Here is a 24941-nt window from a genome sequence, read left to right on the forward strand (position 1 = left end):
TTCTCTCCTTTGGACACTATTTCCTCATCTCTGAAGAAAACCCAGCATGTCAGAAAGAAAAATCAGGGTCGCTCTGTGGTAAATTGAACATAAAAGTGGTAGCAGTAACTTGCTCCCCAACATTCATGGGTGTGATAAACATTTACATCCAACAACCAGAGACATCTCTGTTACACTGAAGAGTTGTGGGTAGTATGAACACCATGACATTGCAAAAAACAAGGTTGATATCACTTGTACATGTGGCTTCCAAAGGAGCATAAATCATCGTTTCACACTCTCATAGCTCGTGGTAAGTCAGTCTTGGATGGTAACAACATTATGTCTAATAATCAACATCCTCAATTCAGAGTATAAATCACAATTTCACCTCTGGAACCTCATTGATGAGGCACGACTAGATACTGCCATGTTGGTGTTGTTCCTGGAACATCATAATTGGTATTGCTCCAGAGCCATCATTGAACCTCGACAATCACACTTTTGTAATGTCATAGCTTTTGCAAACCAGGGGAAAAAGAAACACGGATATGGCAGAAGTTATCCTTTCAAACATGTGTTTACATTTGTATAAAGGTCTATTTGAACCCAAACCATGTTTTCCTAAACCTTGCCAAGTATTTTTGGGACCGAAACCTAACCAAGTATTTTGTTGCCTAAACCTAACCAAGTATTTTGTTGCCTAAACCTAAACAAGTAGTCCCGTTGCCTAAACCTAACCAAGTATTTTGTGACCTAAACCTTACCAAATATGTGTAGTGCCTAAACTAAATCAAGTATTTTTGTGACCTCAACAAGTATTGCTGTTGCCTAAACCTGACCAAGTATTTTGTTGTCTAAACCTAACCAAGATGTTTTGTTGCCTAAACCTAACCAAGTATTTTGTTGCCTAAACCTAAACAAGTTGTCCTGTTGCCTAAATCTAACCAAGTATTTTGTTGCCTATACTTAACCAAGTATTTTGTTGCCTAAACCTAAACAAGTTGTCCTGTTGCCTAAACCTAACCAAGTATTTTGTTGCCTATACTTAACCAAGTATTTTGTTGCCTAAACCTAAGCAAGTATTTTTGTGACCTAAACCCTACCAAATATACGTAGTGCCTAAACTAAATCAAGTACTTTTGTGACCTAAACCTAACCAATATTTTTTGTTGCCTAAACCTAACCAAACAGCAACAAAAACCTGAAAAGAAACTATTAAAAACATTTAAAGTGTACTTAGAGTGTCCTGGAGGAACATTATTCATGATACCAACACGACTTGCAAAGCTATGACATCAGAACAACATGGCTCATTAGTTTAATAGTTCAACGATGGTCCTGGAGCAACATTAATTATGATGTTCCAGGTACAACACCATTAGGTGATATCAGATACACCAAATGTTGAGCTCTACTGTGCATCTCTGACAATGTGACAATAATGGCAAAGCATTTGTTTAAGAATGTCTTTTTAATGTTTTCCAGTTCAGATACACAACATACAGTGTGTAATAGCCTCTATTTGTTTGAAATAGAAATATTAACTTTAATTCTTTCAACCCCTTCTGGTCATTATGCTCTCTCACAGTATCTTGAGCTTCAAGCAGGTTACTGAATCAGACTAAATGAAACAGACAAACAGGTGCAAGCCTTCGCTTTACCATTCTGGCAATAAATGTTGTAATAAGAAGATATTTGGATTCTTATAATGCTTTTTTATTTCTCTTATTTCCCCCCCTTATCTTAAGCCAACATCAAAACTGTAAGTGTAAACATGTAAACTTGGTGAGTGTGCTTCCATTATCCGTTGGCTGTCCAAACCCTCGTTTCAAAAAAAAAAAAAAAAGAGAAAAAAAATGCTGTTTCTTTTCGAAGCGTGGGCAACTCAAAACTCACAACAAACAGCTGGGTCAATACTCCCATGAACAGAATGTGCAGACCAAACTGCGAAAAGGTAGCAAAACAACGACCATGATTAAGAGTCTGAAACAAGACCGAAAGAGTACAAAGGATTTCACAACCTCCCAATTACTGGGTTATACTGTATGACAATGCTCAAGACAACGTGAGACACTAACGATTAAAATCCAACAGCATCACAAGTAAAATTCCTTGATTTGTGGTTTGTTTTGAGCACATTCGAAACATCCGCCCTATCTCGTTTTTTTTCTTTTTTGCCTCGTTTCTTAAACTCCTTCATCTGTTCCCTGCAGCTGTTCTTTGGCTTTTTTTTTTACCAATGAAAGGACTCATTTCACTCAGAAGCTGCCTTCTTGACTGATGGGATAGTGCCAGGTGTGTACGTAACGCCTTCGACAGCCCTCTATGCAGTTTTTCTATCACCCCCGATATCAAGGCTAACCTGAGCCGTAAGCATTCCTTTTCATGTTTATGCTGACCTCAACCATGCTGTGATTTTTTCCCCTCCTCTTTTCTTAATAATTCATGTATGTTAACAGATGTACTCATGTGCCCGTAACCAATTGGAATTTTTGCCCTTGAGATCTGGGGAAAGAAAAAGGAGAATCGAAACATGAGCGCTGAAAATCATGTTAGGTTCATCTAAAACTTGCACCTGTTGTCAACAAAGAAAAGATCCGGCCAGTCACTCAAACCAAACGACAAACATAATATTTACAAATTCCAGTTTTGTTTCTCCTACACTTAAAAAATGTACAGTTTGTTTTTCATGTGTTGGTTTTTGTTCATTTTGTCCTCGCTCCAAGTCCAGTGTGAAGGGGGGGAGGGGGGGAGGGGGGATGGCAGTCTGGCTCCAGAGTGTCGTTATCCTAAGCAGACAGGATGCAGGCGGAATGAAACCCGCTCGCCTTTTGCTCTTGTGATATATGGTGTAATGAGTAATGTCTGTCATTAAAGATTTTTTTCTTTTTTTTTGAAAATCAGGGTTTTTTTTTTAGAATGCATCCTCTTGCGCACCGGACGGATCGTTCGCCGGTGGAATCACTGTCGCCGTTTGTCCAGTGTTTGTCCTAATGTCACTGGGGCTTTTTTTTTTTTTTTTTTTTTTCATTTTTCAGATTTTGTCCAGAGTGTGACCCGTCTCTGTGTTCAGTTGTGCGAAAAAGATGTGAAACGCGTACAAAGGCTTTCTCACCTTTTTTTGACCGTCGTCATAAATATATATCTTATCCCTTTTTCCTCCCGCCTTGCAGAGAGAGGTGGGGGGAGGGGAGGAGGAGGAGGATAGGAGGAGAGTCATGAAACAAGAAAAGAGCAGACGAAAAGATAACTGTCAGGCAGTCTTCAAACACTTGAAGCATGTGGTTAATGTCAGTCACAGACAAAAACCTTATTTAGACTTATTCATGTAAAGTAGTTTTTCTTTTTTTTTTTATGTAACTCAAAAAAGTGCTATCTTCAGGTGAGATTGAGATACAGTGACTGCGAACTTGACAGTTGCAAAAGATAAAGAGAAACAGAGCAAAAAAGAGGGAGGAGAGAAGAAAAAAAGGCTTTTCGTCAGTCTCTGGTAGTTTTTGCGGCACAGCCTCAGTGTTAGGAAATGAAAAAAATAAAGAGGAAATATTTACTCTCTTTGTTATAATCATAGTTTTACACAATATTCATCTCTTAATACTTTAATACCTTTTTCTGAAAGTACCACAAAGTGCAGCTGATATTAAAATAGAAAAATGAGTCTCAGAATGAAAAGAAAGAAAGCAAAACAGAAAAATCAATGGAGAACAAGGCAAATCATTAAAATGACAGACAAACGTCTCTGTCCACATACTTTATAAAAGAAGAAAAAAACAAAAAAAAACAAAAAAAAAACATGCAAACATCCCAGACAGCAAAGTAGTTAATAAAACTTTATATTCTTTTTTTTTTTAATGTCTTTTCTTTAAACAAGGATATATTGAATCTGATTTCCCTTTTAAAGAAGGGACCAGCCACAGTGCAACATTGAGTGTAATTAAAAACAAAAAAAAACAAAAAAAAGTGCGTGGATCAAAAAGAAAGAAAGATGAAGGGGTTGGCACTTTTTTTTTATGATGGTATTTCCTTTTTGTAAGATACAGTCAGGACGGACCTCTCCGGGCGGTCCACTGGACGCCAGCGAGAGAGGAACTTTATCACAGTACTTGGCACCAAGAATGCTGGTAAAAACGAGATATCAGAATATCTTTTTTTTTCATTCATATCCTTACAATTTATTAATAATACATCATTTACATTTGTGTTTTTTTTTTTTGTATAAAAGACTCCAAAAGGAAAAGAGAGTCTAGAAGTGATTGCGAGGAAAGAGAGGAGAGAGAGAGAGAGAGAGAGAGAGAGAGTGAAGTGAAGATGGTTGATGGTGTTTTTTTTTTAATAAAAAGAGCTACAAGGGCAAGATGCAGAAGAGAAGAAAGCGGAAAAAGAGAGAAGCGGGTTTAGATGGAGGGGGGAGACGAGACGGAGAGATAAAGAGTGACAAACAAATAAAGTGATGGTCGTGATTGGAGCGGAGATGCAGCGAGTTCTAATGGGCAGCCTGGATTCCAGGTTGCATCCCACAGACAGACTGAGTGTGATTCAGTTATTTCCTGTATACCGCCCGACACTTGAAGCCCCAATCTGGAAATGTTTGGAAAGCGACATTTGTGTGCGTGCGCGCAGATTGTTTTCTTGTAAAAAAAACAACAACTTTACGGCGGCATTTAGGTCGCATCGTAGATGAAAAACAGATTCATTTGTAAACAGCGGAATTAAGTTTTAAAATCGCTGAAAATCTTGCGCTCCGCTGTCGGATAGTTCATCCCTTATACCTGCAGTGCTGTGAATCCGCTTCACACCTCACAAACGTCTTCGAAAGTCAGAACACAGACGCGGCTGCTGGGACGTTAGCGCTCAACACGGGGTGCCAAGTTTCACTTCCAGATTGGGCCTTTAAAGCTGCAATTTGTAAGTTTCAAGAAATCTTTACGACAGACAGCTTGTCGGGGCATATGTCGCCTCGCCAAAAAAAAAAAAAAAAAGGAAAGAAGAAAAAAAGCTGCTCGCTACCGCCTTATCTTTTTTCACTAAGTGAATGAAAAAAATGAATGGATGCATTCTATGTCAAACATCAGTTTTTACACTGACGCGACAACACGTGCGTTTAAAAAAAAAAAGAAAAAAGACCAAGCTACACATAAGATGCCTGACTGATTGTGATTAGCTCGGTAAGCAGAAAGAGAGAGAGAGAGAGAGAGAGAGAGAGAGAGAGGGAGGGAGCTGCAGGCTGAAAGCTGCGTCTGGTGGCTCACCTAAGCGGGAGATATTGAGCGAGCTGTGACGGGGCGAAGCGGTATGTGCCTACGATGACAGGCTTTTGGCAGGGGAGCTTTTTTAATCAACTCCTCCTTGATTTGTGATTACATTTTCAGAGGTATTTCACTGCTTAAAATCTTACAAACTGCAGCTTTATTCGAGGGCTTGATGAGAAAAAGACACAGATACAGTAAAGAAGAGGAGGAAGAAGAAGAAGAAGAAGAAGAAGAAGAAGAGAGGGCGGTGAGGGTGGAGGTTTGTATGGAGCAGTTTGTGTGGTGCGTCTCTGTAAGCCCAGAGTGGGGTTGTGCCTGGTCCTATACACGGGTGGTGGAGTGTTGGTGTGGCAGGGCATTGTTGCTGTGGCTGGGGACGGGTGTGGTGGAGGGGGCCGGGACAGGGGGGTAAGTGTTGAAGGGGTGGAGGGGCTGCATGCTGCTGATGGTGCTGGGGATCATGGTGATGGTGTTGGCCGTCATCAGCGGCACGTCCTCCGGCGCTCGCCGCAGGGCCAGCGTGTAGTCGGGTGGGCACACGGGAGGCCGCAGGGGTTCCAGGTCGCCGTGGATGCCGCGGGACGGGAGAGGCGTGCCGTGCTCCAGCTCCACCCTCTGCTGCTTCATCTGCAGCGACATCAGCTCCTCCTCCTGACTCAGCGCCAGGTCGTTGTGCGGCGGGGCCCCTACAACTCCCATGCCGACGCCCATTCCCATTGTCGTGCCGCGCTGCGGGGACAGTCGGCGGTGGCGTCTCTGCATGAGTTCGTGGCGCTTATCCCGTTTGTAGTAAAGCGCGGCAAAGGCCAGCACGTTGAGGAAAAGAAGCGAGGCGCCCACAGCTACTGTCACGCTCAGCTCGGTGGAGTAGTCCCGAGTCTCGTCGGGGAAGGGAGAGTAGCGGGGTCTCTCTGAACTATCGGGGTCAGTATCGGTCGGGTAGGTGGAGATCACAGGGCGCGTGGAGGTGTTAGGGCGGGGTTTGGAGCCTCCGGGCGGCAGTGGAGTCGTGATGGGGATTGGCATTAATTTGTGGAGGCTGTGAAGATGTGGCACGAGCTCCAGCCAGAAGGCCACCTTGTTGGCCCGGTAGTTGTCTCTGACACGAGGCTTCAGGCCGATATGCAAGTACTGCTTGTCTTTGGAGCTGAACTTGGTCCAGATGACCTCCTCAAAGCGGTTGGGCTTGGTGTGGATGAAGGTGGTGTCCTGAGGAACTGGCAGGTTTGGATCCCTGGGGGAGAGAAATAACACAATCAGAATTTTTAGGTTATTAACTATTAATCATCATGTTATTAAAGGCTCAGTGTGTAAGGTTAAGTTTAGTGGCATCGCTATCACGGGGCTTTGGATCTGGATGGGGCAGGGCTAGCTTTTAGCATGCTAACTTTAGTAGATATCTCTGCAACTCAATAAATAGACATCATAGTCGAAAAGAAAAAAGGGCATTTTCCCCCAATTTGTTGATCATATATTTAAATTTTCAATGTTTCCAACTAGACATCTAACAAGTTGCACCTTTAACTCACATTTTAAATGACTCCTAAATAAAGATACAGAAGGAAAACAAAGGTTCAACAAAAAATAACACCCTTCACGGATTCAGAAACATTAAAAAGTGTGGTTTTCTCAAATCTGTTCCGAGTAAACCCTCTTCCCGTACAATTCACTAAAGGATCTCTGAAACATCTCTGACGTCATGTCACGAATTATCTCCAAACCAGCCGGTTGACTGTCTTGGTGCATGCAGAATAAATGAAAACCTTTAACTTTGCCCAACACGTGTTGCTCATACAGCAATTCAATATGCCAAAACACAAGAGCAGTTTTGCTAATTTGGATTTCTTCGGCAGGAAGAACGCCTTTTCCAGAGAGCAGGCGCTGTATGTCACGGCGCAACACAGCCCCGACCCAGATGTTTGGACTCACAGCATGTTTAAAAGCTCAAGAAACTATCCCTAAATCAAGTCGGAGCACAACATCTGCGTAAACCTTCAGCAAACTAACGCTCTGCACGTAATATGAAGAGGCTAAAGGCACACCGCTATGTTACATACGCACATCTTAGTACTGCATACTGTGAATGCATGATTATACTAACCCTGTCTTTGCAAAGTTGGTCCAGTACGTCATGACTACGGCGCTGAGCATGACATCGTTCTTGGAGAAGTTACAGGGAAACAGGTCGGTGGCTCCCACCATGGGAATCCCGAACACGTAGGGGATCTCGTCTCCGTGGGCCGCGTCTGCCCACTCCGGCCTGGCCTCGGTCTGACAGTGGTGGTGGAAGGTATAGAAAAAGACTGGCGATTGGAACTCGGCGTGCAGCTTGGCAGTGGCGACAGCCGGGGCCACCCACTGATGGTCGGTGAACAGAGCCAGGAGGGTCTTCCTACGCATGTCGCTGTTGTCCCTGTCGGCCCAGTCTGTGTACATGAACTTTATGGTCTCTCTGAGGATATCTTTACCTTGGAAGAAACCAAATTTAAGTTAGTATGTAAGCACTGGACTTGAGAGGCGCCACATTTGCATTCTGTGTCTAGGCTTTCTTCTCAGTCTGGTGCACAACTCAACCTATCCCTGCAAAGGGAATCTACTAGGATGCTTGTCGATCAACCTGCTGCTTTTGACACAGCAGTATTTTATGACCGCGAGTCAAATGCAAACAGATAGTTTATCAGATTTTTAAAGTTTGTCTGTATTAAGCTTTTAATTTGAACATGTGGATGTGCAGCTCAACACAAATTTCTTGATTTTTGGTGGCCAACTTTGCAGCTGTCTGTAGGCTGCAGACCAAATCTAAACCTCTGGGCTAATCCCGACATATTTACAGTGATGTTCTTTAATATGCACTGTCCCCGAGAAAGAAACTGTATATAATAATGATTATACAAAAATATCTCAACGCAAAACTTTCAGCAGTAAACATGCTAGTGGATTAGATCGCTAGCTGTAGTGCTAGCTCACGTGGAGTAAGGCTGTCCTGACACTACAATTTAAAAAACAATACTTTTTTGGGACCATGGCAAAAAGAAAAAAAAAAAGTCATAAGGACACAAAAAAGGAATTATTTTTTCACTTAACATTTGTAACCATATGCAGCTTTGGGCTGAATATCTAACTGTAGATCTTTTTTTTTATCTTATAGCTCTGGAACATTTGATATTAAGGTATCGAGTTGGATTGTATTGTTCTGAAACTGCGGAAAAAGTCTCAATATTTTTGACAAACTTACTCTGCAGCTGTGTTGGAAAGTAACTAATTACTTGTACTCCTACTCACTTTAGAACAGACTTTGAGGTACCTGTTATTTAACTGGATTAGTTCCATTTCATGCAGCTTCTTACGTCTCCTTTGCCAGAATTCAAAGGAAAGTACTGTACTGGATACTTCACGACATTGTCTTGATGGTTACGTATTTATACTGCTGCTTAACAAACAATAAATAAAACATGTAAATCTACTACAAACCCATGCAGACTGGGAGTAGTTGTACGCATGACAAAGTCATAAAAATGGCCTTCATTCGATGAGATGATGAGGTTCTGTGCATTTAAAACATTTACAACTCGCTCCACTCAAACCGAGTCAAACAGTCAAATGTGACTTTCTTATTAATGCGTCAGTAAAATTTTATCCAATAATTTCATAATTCATCCAGTTGGGTTTTACTTTATATTCATATATTTAGTGCATCTCGCTATTAAAATAATGTCTTTGCTTGAATAAAGTATCTAAGCGCTTCTGACTTTGCTCGGCCAGTTTGAACATCATTTAAAGTACTTGACAGTGCTGCAGAAGCCGACACCATGTGGACAGTTAAAGATCTGAGTATTAAAGAGTGCCATAATCAAGGTAAAATAAAAATCGAATCTGACCGTCAGGATATCCATACAGATTGTCTACGAAGTTGGAGATGGTGTAGTCGAACGAGGCGGCTGAGATCCCGTCCTCTCCTTCGCTGTCGTCCACAAACTTCAGGCCCTCCCCCTGGTTGACCCCCAGCAATATGTCGTAGTTCAGGAACTCGCCCTGGTGTCGCAACAAAACACACACACAATACGGCATGACATGACATGACAGCACGCGGCAGTATTCACACAGCAAAAGCAAGTGAATAATCATCAAAAAACAATGCGGTTATTCACAGGACGGTATCCAGCGGAATCGGCTCGGACCTGCTGCATGAGGATCTCGGGGTCATCGGGCACCACGTCCCCGTCCACCACGGGTCCGAAAGCGATGTGGTAGCGCGCAGGCTGGATGTCCTGGTCCACTAGCTCTCGGAAACTCTTCCTCCTCAGGCAGTCCACCAACTCGGCCATGTCTCCCAGAGAGCAGCCGACCTTCCTTGCCAGGATCTTGGTGTACATCACGGGTCGGTAGTTGACCGCCCAGCTGGAGATGGCCGAGCCACTTTGAGCGATGGCCCTCTGGAACAAGCCTGCACGAAGCAGGAAGACACAGCGTATAGCAGTTATAGCTTCATATCACTTATTCTCTCTCAGTGCAGCACTGTCTTTTTTTTTTTTTCCCCCTCTGACACACTTTTCCTCGCAGCTGATGGGGCCTTCAAGGCCTCACAGTGTGAGCTCAATAATGCATATGCTGGAGGAGGAGCAACTCCAAGTATTACATACGAAGCGAGATGAAGCAGATATTCCGCTGCTTTTCACAGCCGCAGAAAATCTTTATTAACATCAGGGAAGGAAAGTGAAGCGCTTCCGTTACGTGCGTACAACGAAGGACGGCGGCAAGAAAAATGGTGACGGCTCTACGGCGAGCGGCGCGGCTGTCGGCCGCTTCGGAAGAAGCGAGAAAGACAGAGGCAGAAAGAAAACTGCTCGCACTGTTGCACCGCTGCACTGTTATGTAAAGTGGCTTGCTGTCCCTCTGTTTTATCTGCAGATTCTGTCATTAATAATTAAGCCCCCCCATATTCTGCATGTGCCCCACCCCCGCTCCTCTCCCTGTGAAATCAATTAAGAAGCCTGTCAGCTGCAGCTCCAGCTCCACCGCTCATCTCATCTCTCCTCTGCACACACACACACACACACACACACACACACACACGAGCGTGCAGAGTACCTTTAAAAATCGCTTCACCCTCCGACTTTTTCTGAGCTTTGTGGTTTCACAGCCTGACTTCAAAATGGAGTAGAGGAGGATTTTCTTGCCACAGAACTATGCATAACAACCCATAATGCTAATGTGGATGTTCAACTCTCGTTCTACGACATTGCACCAATTGCTCTGCAGCTTCGGCGCTTTCGATTGCTATTGAACGCGGACGGAAAAAGGCACTGAAGCGTTGATACTCTTAACAATGTCTGCGAGAGAAGGAAACACCGAGCATTATTTTAACACGAGCCGTGTGACAGCAGACAGCACACGTTAGCTGGCAACTTGTCAACAACTAACGACTTGGCCGATACCACCCAATTATCAAAAATGCTTTTCCATGTCCTCCTGAAGGTTTTCCAGCATCTTGATAGACAAAAAAAGATGTGTGTGTTCCCAACGCAGACACAGATACAAAACGTTTTTTTTAATTTGATCTGTCCCGAGCTCAGCTCGTCAGCGTGGAGGTGGACAGATCATCGGTAATAACATAATCTGAATTCCAGGTAAAATAGTGCTGTTCGCATCCTGAGCTCTACCTGCCAACCCAGATCAGAGGATTAGTCATCGAAAACATCTGGTGGGTATTTTAGACATCTGCCATTCAAAGACAAACAAAAGAAGGAAAGAAGCGTCCTTATTAAGTAGTACGCCATAGTAGATCCAGAGGTGGTGCCTCGAGGACGTACCGAGGGGCGATGCAAGATTTAACGGTACATTTTCACACAAACATTTGCATGAACTCTCTTCACAATGGAGGTATAAATATCTAAAGCATGAGATAAAAAAATAATAATAAGATAATCAGTTTGTGTATAATACAGCAGGTAAGGGCATCTCAAAGTTGCCGACTGACATAGTGACGCGACGCAGTCAGTCACAACAACTACGGCCGTCCCAAACATCAATACTTCATCTGCAGTGATGTCGCGTGTGTGTTTATTTCACTGAACGCCTCGGAGAGTGAAAGAGTGAGGGAGTGAGAGAGACAATGGGTCTTAATAAATGTTCTTCTGAGTTTCTGCCGTTTAACCAGAAACCACAGGGCTGGGGAGCGCTTTTATATCTATATTAAAGGGAGGGAATTAAATGTAATTTTGCACCAGTGGCGTCTGCCTACAGCGATAACCTCGGACATCTGAACTCAACCGCGTGAGTTATTTGGCTCTTAGAAACCCAAATGGCGAGATAACTAGAGGAACAGTACACTGGAAATATTTCAAATGAAAGGCAAAGGTGCAATACGTAAGAATTTTAGTACTGAATAATGTTCGTGACGTCTATGTATTGTGTTGCAGAGATATCTACAGGAGTAAGCATGCTAACCAGCTAGCATTGGCTAGCTCCTTTGGTAGCAGTGCAAAAAACAAAAAAAACAAACTCCAGTCTGGACTGCTAGTGGCACAGCTAACTAAGCTAACTAGCTGCTACAGTTGGCAGCAGTCAGCAATTGCTCAGGTAATATGCTGCCCCCTGTTGGTTTTGACCAGCAGCTAATTCTTACATATTGCACCTCTTAGTAACAGTGATAGATGACCCGCTGTTTTCATCCATCTGTCGGCTCCTGCACTGTGCAGACTGACGATCTTTTTCTTTCAAATAACAGTCCGTGCAGTTTTTCCTAAAAATTCAATATTACTAATTTGCTTCAAATAGTTATTGACTCCTTCCACTTGGGGAAATAATATTGACATATATTTCCGTCTGGTTAAGGCTGATCATTAAAAAATCACTAACTTGGTCATTAAAAATGTACACTTCTCACAGTGTCCTAAAATGTTAATCCTATTCGAGCAGGGTAAATGGCTCTGAATGTGACAATGACAGTGACAGAACTTTACCCTCAGAGTGGTGGGAGAGGATGAGGAGGTTCACACAGGCGGCGCCGGCTCCTGAGCCAAAGATGGTGATTCTCTCTGGGTCCCCTCCAAAGTGTTCAATGTTTTCATTGAGCCAGCGCAGGGCCTGGATCTGGTCCAACAAGCCATAGTTCCCCTTAGCAGACTGGTCCCCTGTGCTCAGGAACCCTGCAGGGCAAATTAGAACAAACACAGAGAGGAAAAAGAGAAAGGAAACACAGATTATGTGAGGAGAGAGGAGCAGGGCGCAAAATTCAGGGGCGCGGGGTAACACAATCATGTGCGTTCACTTAGATATCCTGCAAAATCCGGAGAAGGCATCCTGTCATTGTCAGGAACTCCTCAGAGATTTCACTCAGAAAGCTCTCTTGCCAAATTACTCATTTTTTATACCCACACAGTTAAGAGAACTAACTTGTCAGCAGAGAGAGGAGGAGAGCTACAGAAGGCATGTTTCACCTAGTTCCATTTACACAGTAGGTGCACACCCACAGCAAGTGGGTAAATAAAGTTGAACAAAACGAACAAGGGTTTTTTTTTGGGAGATATCGGTTGTAGAGATTTCTGCCATCTCTTGATTTTAACGGCACCAGATGGCACTCCAGCAACAATGTCTCTTTTCAGAAATCGTGGCCCGATTACTGAAGATAATCCAGACCTTGCTGTGAGTATTTCCCCACAACCGAAACCCCATCTGCTGAAGGAAGTGTGCATCTAATCACGGACAAGAGCCTAGCTAACTAAGCTAACTAAGCTAGCAAAACCTTGCAGCCCAGCCGAGGAGACCACCATCGATTGACGTCCTGCACTGTTACGGAGGAAAGTCTCTCGTCCATGAGTAGATGCTTTCTTTGCAGGGTTGATACAGTCAAAATGTTTGAGAGAGGGGAAACTCACACCAAAACGATCCAAATGGATAAATAGCACTGCAGGTAGGAAACATAAATATATGTATTGTAGGGGTGTACCCTTTAAGATTTTTGCCGTATCAAACCCAGTGTTTGGTGTGATCAATAGCTGGTATCTATGCTGCCATAGCTGCCATTAAATAAGCGTTTACTCATTAGTCATCTCACCGTCGTTGGTGGCAGAGTTTGGCATTCCTTTGCTTAATGTTCAAACAGTAATCCCCGGAGTTTTTAAGTTTGTCGGCCAAACCAGGCTGGAATTTTAAGGATCATAGCAACACCCGGAAACCAAAACAATGAGCTTTATGAAAGCTAAAGACCTCTTTAGAGCCGGGTGATTAAACAAAACATTAAAAACACAGAAGCTTTAAAGTGAAACTCTCGCCAAAAAGCAACCGAGGCTTTATTTGTGATTGAATATGAGTCAAACCTTCGTGTAAATGCATAATTACGACGAATGAGGCACTTTTAAGTCTGTAGTTTCGTTTTCGGGCAAGCTAATTTTCAATGGGGTGCAGGGGCACTCTGATGCTAGCATCAAAATCTCTATTTTTAAAACACTGAGAAGGCTCGACACAACATGAAACTTTGCTTTAGGAGGTCCACCATTACTCTCCTGCCTGTTAGGTCGCACTCGGGGATCGACACTTTTTGTCTGCCATGACGGCAGCGTGCCAGAGGTGCTACTGCTAACGTGAGTTGTCCAAAAACCTTCTTTTTAGTAAACTCTGTGTACACAAACAATGTTCTCAATGCTTGTGTTCATGTGTAGAGACCCTGGTGATACCACGAGCAAAGTTTCATGTTGTGTCGAGCCTTCTTAGTGTTTTAAAAATAGCGATTTTGATGCTAGCGTGCCAGTGCCCCATGCACTCCATTGAAAATTAGCTTGCCCGAAAACGAAACTACGGTAAATCTTAAAAGTGCATCTTTCGTCGTAATTATGCTTTTACACGAAAGTTTGACTCATGTTCAATCACAAATAAAGCCTCGGTTGCTTTTTGGCGAGAGTTTCACTTTAGGGAAGCCAAATCTCTTTTTCCTTGCCACCAACGTTAATTTGTGCGAGTGGAGAAGAATGCACATTTAACAGCTGGTACACAACACGTCTTTATAAACCAACCACCACCCAATCAAATGAGCTGCGTTTATACGCTGATGCAGCTGGTGGGGTTTGAGCTGAATAGCTACTGACAACATCACCTCAGGCTTTACACGGTGGAACTATGTCTATACGTCACCTAAATGAGCGTATTGGTTGGATAATACATTTTTACTTTGCGCTGGGATATGTACAGTATAACTCACGAGGTATACCACTATACACAAGGCCCTGTCTCTCCTCTATAGCATGAGCACACATTGTGTGAATAGCTCAGTAAGTTGTCCTCTGCGCTCACTGATAAAGACACGTATAGGTAACTGAGGTAAGGCTTTTATATTCTAAAGGGCAGGTAAAGTGAATGGGGGCAGTATACGGAGCGCACGGAGACAGATGGGGAGAGAGGACAGTCAGCGCGCTCTCAAGTGTGCTCAACAGCAAATTAAGTTTTATTGTCAATGATAATAATGTAAGTGATGGTGATGATGATGGCGGCGGTGATGATAACCTGCCAAATTGACCTTTTCGACAACAGTTGGTGTGACACACACACACACGTGTCTCATCCCACACTCCTCACTGCGCCGTTAGCAACACTTTGAGCCTGGGGTGTTTTTGGGTGGGGGGGTTCACGTGACGGCGTAATGATTCATATTACACAGCGTCGTCCAAAATTATTTGAGGAATGATATTTCTTACGTCATAGGTTACTGGCTGTGGTGCACGTACGGACAGAAGTATGAGAATAATGCAAGAGTAGTTGATTTCAAAAGCAATCCAGGCACTCGAGATGAGGATGGAAATGCTAAAAAAAAGCCTGTTATGTAGTCATAAGTCATTAAAAGGGCAATAATTAAAAAAAAGCCAACATGTTTCGACCATTAGGTTTTCATCAGGGCTTTAAAGAATCAAAGAACACCACCTTTATAGTGACCGGTGGTCTTTATTTTATAAAGTTTCACGTCTGGTGCACCGTTTGCATTCTCTAAAGAAAGTTAAGCCTTTACCCATTCCCCTCAGTTAACAACAAAGAATATGAGATTAAAAAAAAAAACACATTAAGGTTAAAAAAGGAATTAAAAAAAACACATTTCTGACTGCCAAAAATAAACTGCCCAGAAATAGAAGGGAATGAAAAAAACGACTTCACCTGCACGTAACGTTATTGCTTTGTGCTTCTGTGCTACGCCATCATCATACTGTACAGCAAGAATCACATCTTAGATTAATGTACCGCTCCGCCCGAATGTGCCTGGTGCCTCCGTCTGGACGTCCACATCGGGAGGAGAACACCACGCTTTCCTGCAGCGACCTACATGTTGTATTACCCGGCTCGCTCGTATTCTCACATTAACTCTGAATCACGACTAGATTATCTTTTCCTCTCTAGAGGCCAAATTAATGCGTTAGTAAAAAGTCTGATAGTTGCACAACCTGCAACCGCAAACAGCGACCCGGCCTTGAGAAAACAATAATCTTTTTTTTTTTCTTACCTAATGATAATGAGATAATGATCATGAGAACCCACTGCTCGATTAAACTGTGATCTAGAGATAATAGGATTGCCTAAATTATAAGAAACCACAGCTGCTCTCGGCGTCCATAGGGCAGTGTTTAGTGTCCAATGGGTTATTAAAAACATCTTGTTACTTTAATATCACTGCTGTAGCACACACATTACCTCGAAAAAAAAGGATTACTACCGGTAATCAGGATATAGTTTGCACGTTACTGTGTGATAGCGTTATCGTTTGATCATCCCGGCAATTGACCGGCTCTTAGCCTGCCGCGACTCTGACCTGGTAACGTATCCGTGCTGACCTGCGCCGCTTATCAAAACCATAGGCATGTGGAAGCGTCTGCTCCGCCCGGCCGAGTGCCGAGCTGCCCGCCACAGTTGCCTGGCAACTGTCCAGAGCTTCAGGCAAAATGATATGGACAGACACTCACAAAAGCACTTGCAAACACACATCCGAGCACTCCCACATTCAAGCACACACAATCGGGTGCATGCATGCGCACGGTGTACGAACTAGCATGGCAGCCCGAGCTAGCGCCTCCTGTCGCTCTCGTCGCAAGGGCAACATGAAGAGAGGGAAACGCGGTTTTATCTCCCACCATTGAAGATAAGTCAAACAAGTTCTCCTCTCTTTCTCTTTCACTAAGTTTTCTTTCTGATCCCCCCCATCTGCTGAGCTGGGCTTCCTACTGACTTTAGCGCTGAGAGCAGCAGTTTATGAGGCTGAACTCATGCATATTCAACACTAGCTTTAGGTAACGGCCAAGGAACTGTGAGGAGAGTCATCAACCTCTAAGTAAAGATACAGGCTGAAGACAGTGAAACGAATGGTTGACAGGAAAACAGTGAGGGAGATTTGAAATATTTTACAGCACATTTCAGCGCGCGAGCGTCCCGTAACGAAGTCTCCGGAGAACGTCTGATAATAACCGCTGCTTCCTCTCACACATCTTCTTCCTGTAATGTTCCCAAAATCTTCTAAAAAGCACATTTTATGAAATCTAGAAGGCTTAATGCCACTGAATGCACAAAATGGTCAGTGCACTTAGTGTTTCTCTACGCCGATGAGATGAGTCATGGTAAAAGCCATTATCCCTTATTGATATAGCATTGCATCGACGCGATGATGTACTTCCGCATGATGTCCTCCCTGATGCCGGAGGATGTACGTATTAATGTAGAGGAAACATATTGGGAGGATTTTCTTTACTTGGCAGAAAAGTCAGCAGCTCCACATCAAGAGGACGTTTTCAGCATTTTGTGCAGTATTTTTAGAGTACTACATCGAACAACTTTATTCAGTACGCCCACTATTGTCAAACCATCTCGGTCGGCAAAAGCCTCGCCTGCACCGTTCACAAAGTCACAGCCCAGAACTGAAGTGTGGTCAGTCGTCTGGCTGTTTGGGAGCATGCATCTGCAGAGTAATTTTTTTAGGACTGAGGAGAAACGACTGCAGTGGGTCAGTGAACACATTTCTGTGAACAGAGGAGAAAGAACAAGAGGAGAAGGGGGGAGGGGAAGGGAGGGGAGGGGAGGGGAGGGGACGGCGGGGTGAGGCAAGAGTCACAAAGATCTAAAAAAAAAAAAAAAAATCCAGAGACATCAGACAGGTATTAAAGTGAATATTGCCCAGAGCTACAGTCGGATCCCAAATGACAGCGAGGTGAAAGGAACACACTGAAGGACATATTACGTAATTTCGCCGTGACGTCACGCAGGGGATGACGAGAGTTGTCAAAAATCGGAGGAAAGATGTTTTTTTTTTTTTTTACCAGACACAGAAAAGGTGATTGCACAGAGGAAACAAGGCGACGCGTCTGCACACATGAGTCGCTAAATTAATCAAGAAAAAGTAGACGCGGCGCGACAAAATATGGAAATAAAACAGCAGATGGTGAGTGTCTCCTGCACACCGAGGAATAAAGAATCTGTTCTGATGATTGGAATAAAGTGGATTTTGATCATTCAGTGCTGTGTGGCAACCTTGGGGATTAACTGCCGCGTATGAATGCGGATGAATGTCACCTTTCTCTGTACTGTATGCGGCCTCCACTGATAATTTAATATCTTATTTTGAAAGATTACTGAAAGTTCCTCTGTCAATAAAAGAGCTGACTCTGGTGTACAAGTTATTCAATTTTCATGAAATGTGCAGTGTACCAGCACATTCTCACAGGAGTCTATGTGATCAAGCACGCAGTTTCAATTATCATTACATAATATATATCTATATATATATGTATATTTGATTCAAAATCTGCTGCTGTATGTCACCTCTTGCACATCCTTGTTGGATTATCAACATTTTTACAAAATCTGTTGAAGGGTAAATACACCGATTTTAGACATTGGTAAATGGACTTGCATTTCATTTGTTTACAACACTTGTCAGATTCACCCATTCCTTGCCATGCAAGGTGCCAACAGCTCATCAGGAGCAATTTGGGGTATCCTGCTCAAGGACACTTCCACACACATGGGTTTTGAACCAGCAACCGTCTGATTACTAGACGACCCGCTCTACCTCCTGAGCTACAGCCGCTACATTAAGAGTTTATTTAAAAGTCATGGTGGGCGGGTTATTCTTCATAGGCAGCGGTCTGATGGCTCCAGAGGAAGCTGCCTGTATTCTGATGACTTGTTTCCAGTGATGTCACTCAGTGGCTGTTGCATTATGGGTAAAAAAAAAAAAAAGCGCTGTCCATTGGTGTTGCATTGTAACACCGTCGGCCTCGTTGCGAACTGTTAAAAACCAAAATCAATACAGCAGAACCAGAGATATCGCCCACATGGGGCCTACATTACCCACGATGCAACAGCCACTGAGCAACATCATCGGAGGCCATTTATCAGGTTAGATTTATACTACTTTTAACAAATACGATATTAAACACACGCCAGCGCTGTAAAATTGGCGGCGTTACCTTTTTAAAGTCTGCTTGTTGGCACAGGAAGTTCACCTTTCAACCTGCTGGCAGATCCATTTAAATTATGTATCACTCTGTATGTCAAGTATACCCAGAAATGAAATTATATTGTAATTGCACTTCCTCCTGCTGAACTAATGCCATTTCAGTACACCGCCCATAGGCTTCTAGCACCATTGTATTTATTAGCTGACTTATCTCACTCAATTTCTTAGCTCTCGTCCGTCCGTTCGAATGGCACCAAGCTGTGCAATAAAACCGGGCTGTCATGCACATTTTGAAAAGCAAAGCTTCAAACTTCCCACTGACACAAAGAACGTTTCCAAAAGCGGTTCAAAGAAAGTTTTCATTTCAGAAAACCACTGATCGCTGATGAAAATCACAGCCAGCGAGAATTAGAAGCACATGAAAATTAAATGAACGAGATCATAAAACACGAGCCTTGTTTACAGAACGAACCTCTGATCACAAAGTTGATGACACGGGAATAAAGCGTCTTTCATGAACAACGTATTTGCCTTTTACATGTCTACATTCAGCTTGTCATGTCATTGTACATTTAGAGAAGTTATTGGCGATGATTCTCAGGGAAGTTGTGGAGTTTTGAGGAGCATCCGAGGATTTCTAATCAGACTTCTGGATGCATTTTCAGATAATTCTATCCTCAGGAGGTGTAAGGTATAAGCTACTCTCAATCGCCAGATAAATGTTGGCGACGTACCATTCTGCAAACCAAAAACATGGAGAAATTTAAGTGTCTTCAGGTTCAGTTTTTCTATTTCACGTTGTGACAACTCTGTGCTGATTGACTGGTTAGGTTTCGGCTGTAAAACCACTTGGTTAGAGTTAAGAGAAGATAATTTTTTGGCTTAAAATACCTGTTTTTGTTGCCACAAACGTGGTTGCAAATATCCATTGATATAATGCTTACTGTACAAATGTTGTGATCTGGAGGCCTGCCAGCCTGTTACACCACCGCCATCCCCTCCACCTCCACCTCCACCTCTGATAAGAAAGTCAGGTCATACACAGGTAATGTGAACGTGATACGACAGGTACTGTAGAAGTGTCAATGCCGTACGTAGCATACGACACGTACGGATCTGAATGTAACTGTGGTTTGCGGGATTGTTAACCACCAACACATCTTGTTAGATACAGATAGAAGCAGATACTTTTATATAAACTGAAGGACTTTTGCAGGATATATACATCATAAGAGGAAGAAGAAGAAGAAGAAATAAAATCTTTATGCGATTGCATTATTTATACAGTCATACTCTGTACAACATAGTGAAACTCGTTCTTTGCATTCAACCCATCCCTAAAGAGCAGTGTGCATCTACTGCATGGCAACCAGGGACCAACTCCAGCTCCGGGCCAGCGCCTCGGTCAAGGGCACTGGCAGGGGAAATTACCGATTATATATGTTTGATGGAGGGGGGGAAACCACATCACTCTTAGGAAACCCGCACAAGCTCCGGAGAACGTGCAAAGCGAGGGAGTCAAATCCTTCTGGCTGCGAGGCGAGCGTGCTAACCGCTGAGCCAACATGCTGCCGGTACAGTAGATATTTTAGGTGCTCCGGAGACCTTGCCGTTTTCTAAATTTGATTTTGACGCTTGATGTGGTGCGTTAAGATGTTGAGCATCAAGTACGACTCGCTGCATTAATCATCTCCCTTGTATTTGACCGGTCCAGCTGTGCAACTGGCTGCCAGCCTGGGAGGCAGACTGGTGTCAGTTCCGGTCAATATACCTATAAGTCATCCGTCATTCAATGTGAACTTTTTTTGCCCACATGATAGAAGAAACTGTTTCTTGGCTACATTTTTCTTTTATTTCCAGTATCAGAGGGTTCGTACACGCACGGATTTAGCATCCCGTTCATCACACTCCCTCACGCAATAAGGCAAAGATAGCACGTAAAATAATGTAGCATGTTGAGGCTATTTCTGCAAAGAGGAAATCATTTCTAAACACAATTCATAGAATCCAAAAATCCTGGACTGCACGTGAAACAAAGTCAAAATCAACAATGACACACAAACACACACACACGCGCAAACAAAGACGATGTTTGTCTTGTGCTGTCATCGCAGCCCGTCGGCGCGCCGAAAACAAAATGTAGGGACGGAAGTGTTAACGATTGCTTTCCAGAGTGGGAAGATTGTGGCTGTGCGGCGAGGAGTGGGAGGTGTGTTTCATTTGTATTTAGGGACAGCTGAGTTGTGAGAAAGGCAGCAGGCTGAAATTAATTGACAGCGGAATCTGTGTTGGCTAAAAATACTATTTATGTCATATTTAAAGGGATGCTTTTCGAGAACAACGGGCGTCACGGTCTGAACCGATGCCCGAGGCTTACTGAGCAGTATTTGTGGATGCACTGATACAGTATGACCTGACTTGTGCTAAAAATACTGTCACGTGGGGCTTTTAAAATAACATTTATAGCAAGTAACGTATAAAATAGCGTTTACTCGTGCTATCAACAGGGATCATGAGCACATTATTTTTGGATACACCGTTTAGAATGAGTGCGTTATCCTCTACATGTTGTCATTTTATTTTATTTTTTTTAAAGTAAGAAGATTAGAGAAGAGAGATAACATTCAGAGACATATAAGACTGAACGTCTGTCATCAAAAGCATGACTTGGTAATAAGAGGAGTTTATGTGATTGCTTGAGATGTAACACGACCTCAACACGTCTAATTTCAATAATTCCACATGAGTTTCTGTGGTTTCTATACATTTCTCTGGCTGCGTTCCAGCTAATTCAAGTAGGTTGTGCTATACGTTCTTCTACGCAAGTGTTTACCCCCAAATAACACAGTGATGTTAGCCTCTTGCTGGGGAACAGAGTGGAGCATTTAAAAATCAGATATTTCTGATATATCAGATAGTTGTCTCGGGAGATGGTGGAGACCAAAACAGAGCCACGAAGAAGATAAATGGTACTGTTGCTGCGTGTCTACTGGACGTGTAAACACTTAATTGCCTGCTAACACGTTAACAGTTAAAGAAAAGGTGTTTCTTAGTTGTTTTTGTTTATGGGTAGACAATATATTATACATTATAGATTTAAGAAACCAAATTGTGTCACAAACTGAATCTCTAACTCGTTTGATATTTTCTGTTGGTGTTTGGAGTCTTTCATTTGGGGGAATATCATTCAAACTTGACACTCACCTGCAAAAAGTCCCTAGAATAAAGTCAAGATACTATTTGTTGAAGACTATCTTTTCGAAGGAGAATTTGAAAATATAAGTGACAGTTGTCGTGGCATAAAACCAGCAATACAGATGCGACAGTCTAACAATGGCGTGAAAAAATAAATGTTTAAATCAAAATTCAGCTGAATCGTGGACCTTAAAAATTGAAAGTCATGACATGAGAATCATGACACCGCCTACTTCCCTTAAGCAGCTAATGTATTCACCATGATACAACATTAGAAGTTGAGTGGTCAAAAGATGTAATCAATAGACCAATAGGATTGATCAGTTTGGCTGCAGGTGCAAAACTCCAGCCAGATTACTCAAAAGTACTCAGTACATACGTTTAGGGTTAAGTCACACAGTAACATCCATCACAATTGTAAATATGAGAAGTACATTTTGGCAGATAACCAAATATATTATAGCTTCACTGTTCTCTGTCCTTAGTGTCAAAGCAGAGCTTATTAAATGTGCAGGTATTTACTATTAAAGAGGCTGCTCGCTCTTACTCACGAGTTACAAGCTGAAATTGGGTAGAAAGCGCAGAGAAACGTTTCCAGAAGAAGCGTTTCATCTCTCTTCCTGAGGTGAAAAATGTTCTCACTCTCCGCGCCCGCGACGGTGGGCCTTTCCCCAGAGTTCATTAATTAGTTAATTAGTTAATTAGTCTGAACAGATGGCTATGCAACACAAATCAGAAGGCACTCTGGGCCCCGGAGCAGGAGGAAGGTAGGAGAAGGTGAGCCGAGCAGCAATCTGGAATCTCGAACTGTCACCGGACCTCTGAACCAGGCCCGTGTGTGTGCAGCAGACATTTTCTTCTCATTCACCCATTTTGCTCCGCAACGACAGAGCGTATTACGAATTAATGAGAAGGATCCAGAAAGTATATCATTTGCTGGTGAATTACATATGTATGTGTCACAGTCGGTGAAAGCAAAAGGCGTAAAAAAAAAACCTATACGGGCTTAAAGCGCAGGGCGCCGTGGTCACACTGCAGGAGCGTTCATTCGAACGAATACTTTGCATCGCTGCAGATTTAAAGAAGCATTTCTGACGGTTTATTTTTAGCCTGTTCCCATCTCCCCCCTTCTGTTTCCTTTCCCCTCGCTGTCTCTCTGTGCTTCTCCCTCTCGCTCATCTGTCTCTATTCCCCGCTCTCTCTTCTTCCCTTATTCCTGACTCCCTATCACCCTCTTAAAGGCGCAGGCGTCGCACGGGAAATGAGGTTGGCGTGTGCGTAAGCTCCCGTGTGTGTAAGTACAGGATAATACCGCAGATTAGAAAGGTAAAAAACTATTAAAAAACACAGGCTCGCGTTCCCTCACTTTGCCTCAAATTCAGCGTCGAAAAAAAAGAGAAGCGCTATTAAAAATTCAGATGGATGTTGCATTATTCATGTATATGTTTTACGCACGGCACGCAAAAAAAAAAAACGAGTGGCGCAGACACACACACTTTTACACGCAGGGAAAACATGCATGCTTATGCTACACAAACATACAAACGCACACAAGGATTATTGCCTTAGTACAGTAACCCATTTAAAGGATAGCTGAGAGAGAGAGAGAGAGAGAGAAGAAGAAGAGAGAGTGTGTGAGAGAGGGAGAGAGAGAAAGAGAGAGAGAGAGAGCACACATTCGCCCACATACCAAAATTTTCAACAATGTTCAAGGAATCGAGGACACTGCGTCATCCCTCATAATCACTCAGCAGGATCGCTCTCCACCTCTATGGGTTTGCATTTTGTATGCATTTGTGTGTGTGCGTGTGTGTGTGTGTGGAGGCTTCAGTGTAATAAACATATTGTGCAACGCATGAGTGCACTTCAAACATCTCCAACACGAATCGGAGGCAGCAAGGTCGATGTAAATCGGCCCGGGTTACGGTTTGGAAAAAACAAGGTCGAGACGAGGCAACAACAAAAGATAGCTGCTGAAGAGCGGCGTCGATCGGCGTGTAATTCAACACCCCGTTCAACACAGCCGATTATCAAAGCTGGATATCGTCTGCAGCTTCTTAATGGTCACGATTTGCCTGACAGCTGTAAAAAAGAAAAAAAAGAAAAAAAAAAAGGCACAAAGCTGCAGGTCCAGCTCCTCATTTCCCTGGCTCTCCGTTTGTCCTTGTCCCTGTGCCTCTCCACTGGCACTGTCAATAACGCTCTGGATCATGTTACCCTCTGTTAATACTCACAGCAACTCTTGGACGCCGTCCTAAACTACTCCCATTTCTCTGTTTATCATTATTCTGATATGTTGAAACAGGCGTGATGCAATAAACAAGATCTGATTACCCAACCTGGCAACCGCAATGACAGTCACAGATAGTCTGTGTGCAAACACCTCCGAAAAGATGACGGCGAATGTAAATACTTGACTCCGCTGATATCCAGCAGCACAAGGGCTCGGTGTATAAACACACACACACACACACACACACACACACACAGCAGCCTACACTCACAGGCCAAGCAAGCAATGCAAATCTCCAACAGAATGGACAAATAGAATACCGCTTAATCCAAAAATACACCAAAAGCAACACACACACACACATTTCTATTTTGTTTTCAATAACTGAATGTCCACCAAAGGCACTTAGTGCTCTGTGGTGTCCCTGAGGTATAATGAGTCACATCCTGGCTGACTTTTTTTCCCGCAGAAGTGCATATTAATACAACAATTAATTAATCCAAAAATAAATAATTTTCGGCTAAGTGAAAACAGTGATTACACCCGCTGCACCGTTATATCACCCGGTGAACAGACGCAGGGATAGGCGTTGATGTCTGAGCAACCTTTGGTAGCGAAATAATCAAAGATATTAAATAATGCTTTAATATTCATACAAGAATGCTCAAACAATCTGTATCTTTATTGAAGATAACGCTATGTTCTATTTGGATCCCCTATTGCTACAACTTCCGGGTAACGATACGTCCGAGAGAAAGGAAGGAAGTCGGCGAACTCGACAAAAATACATTGTGAGTAAAACTTTAATATGTTGCTTCGTCTGTAAACGCTTCTGTCTGAGCCACTTTAGATAGAT

The 24941-nt window shown here is 43.0% G+C and overlaps 1 protein-coding gene across 2 annotated transcripts in view; it reads right to left on the reverse strand.

Moving 5' to 3' along the window:
• Positions 1-1434: 1434 nt before the first annotated feature.
• The window catches only part of LOC115594344 (neuroligin-2-like), a 66128-nt gene continuing 42621 nt past the window's right edge, over positions 1435-24941 (reverse strand). Inside the window, exons 5-9 of one of the 2 annotated variants that reach the window (XM_030438366.1) lie at positions 12194-12379; positions 9410-9675; positions 9110-9263; positions 7333-7693; positions 1435-6465 (exon numbers count right to left, since the gene is read on the reverse strand). In XM_030438366.1, coding sequence (XP_030294226.1) covers positions 5553-6465; positions 7333-7693; positions 9110-9263; positions 9410-9675; positions 12194-12379 — 1880 coding nt within the window. In that variant the 3' untranslated portion in view covers positions 1435-5552. Of the gene's footprint in view, positions 6466-7332; positions 7700-9109; positions 9264-9409; positions 9676-12193; positions 12380-24941 lie in introns of both variants that reach the window. The other variant, XM_030438365.1, reaches the window with a different exon arrangement.

Source organism: Sparus aurata, chromosome 13 (genome assembly GCF_900880675.1).
Source record: "Sparus aurata chromosome 13, fSpaAur1.1, whole genome shotgun sequence".
NCBI lineage: Eukaryota > Metazoa > Chordata > Actinopteri > Spariformes > Sparidae > Sparus > Sparus aurata.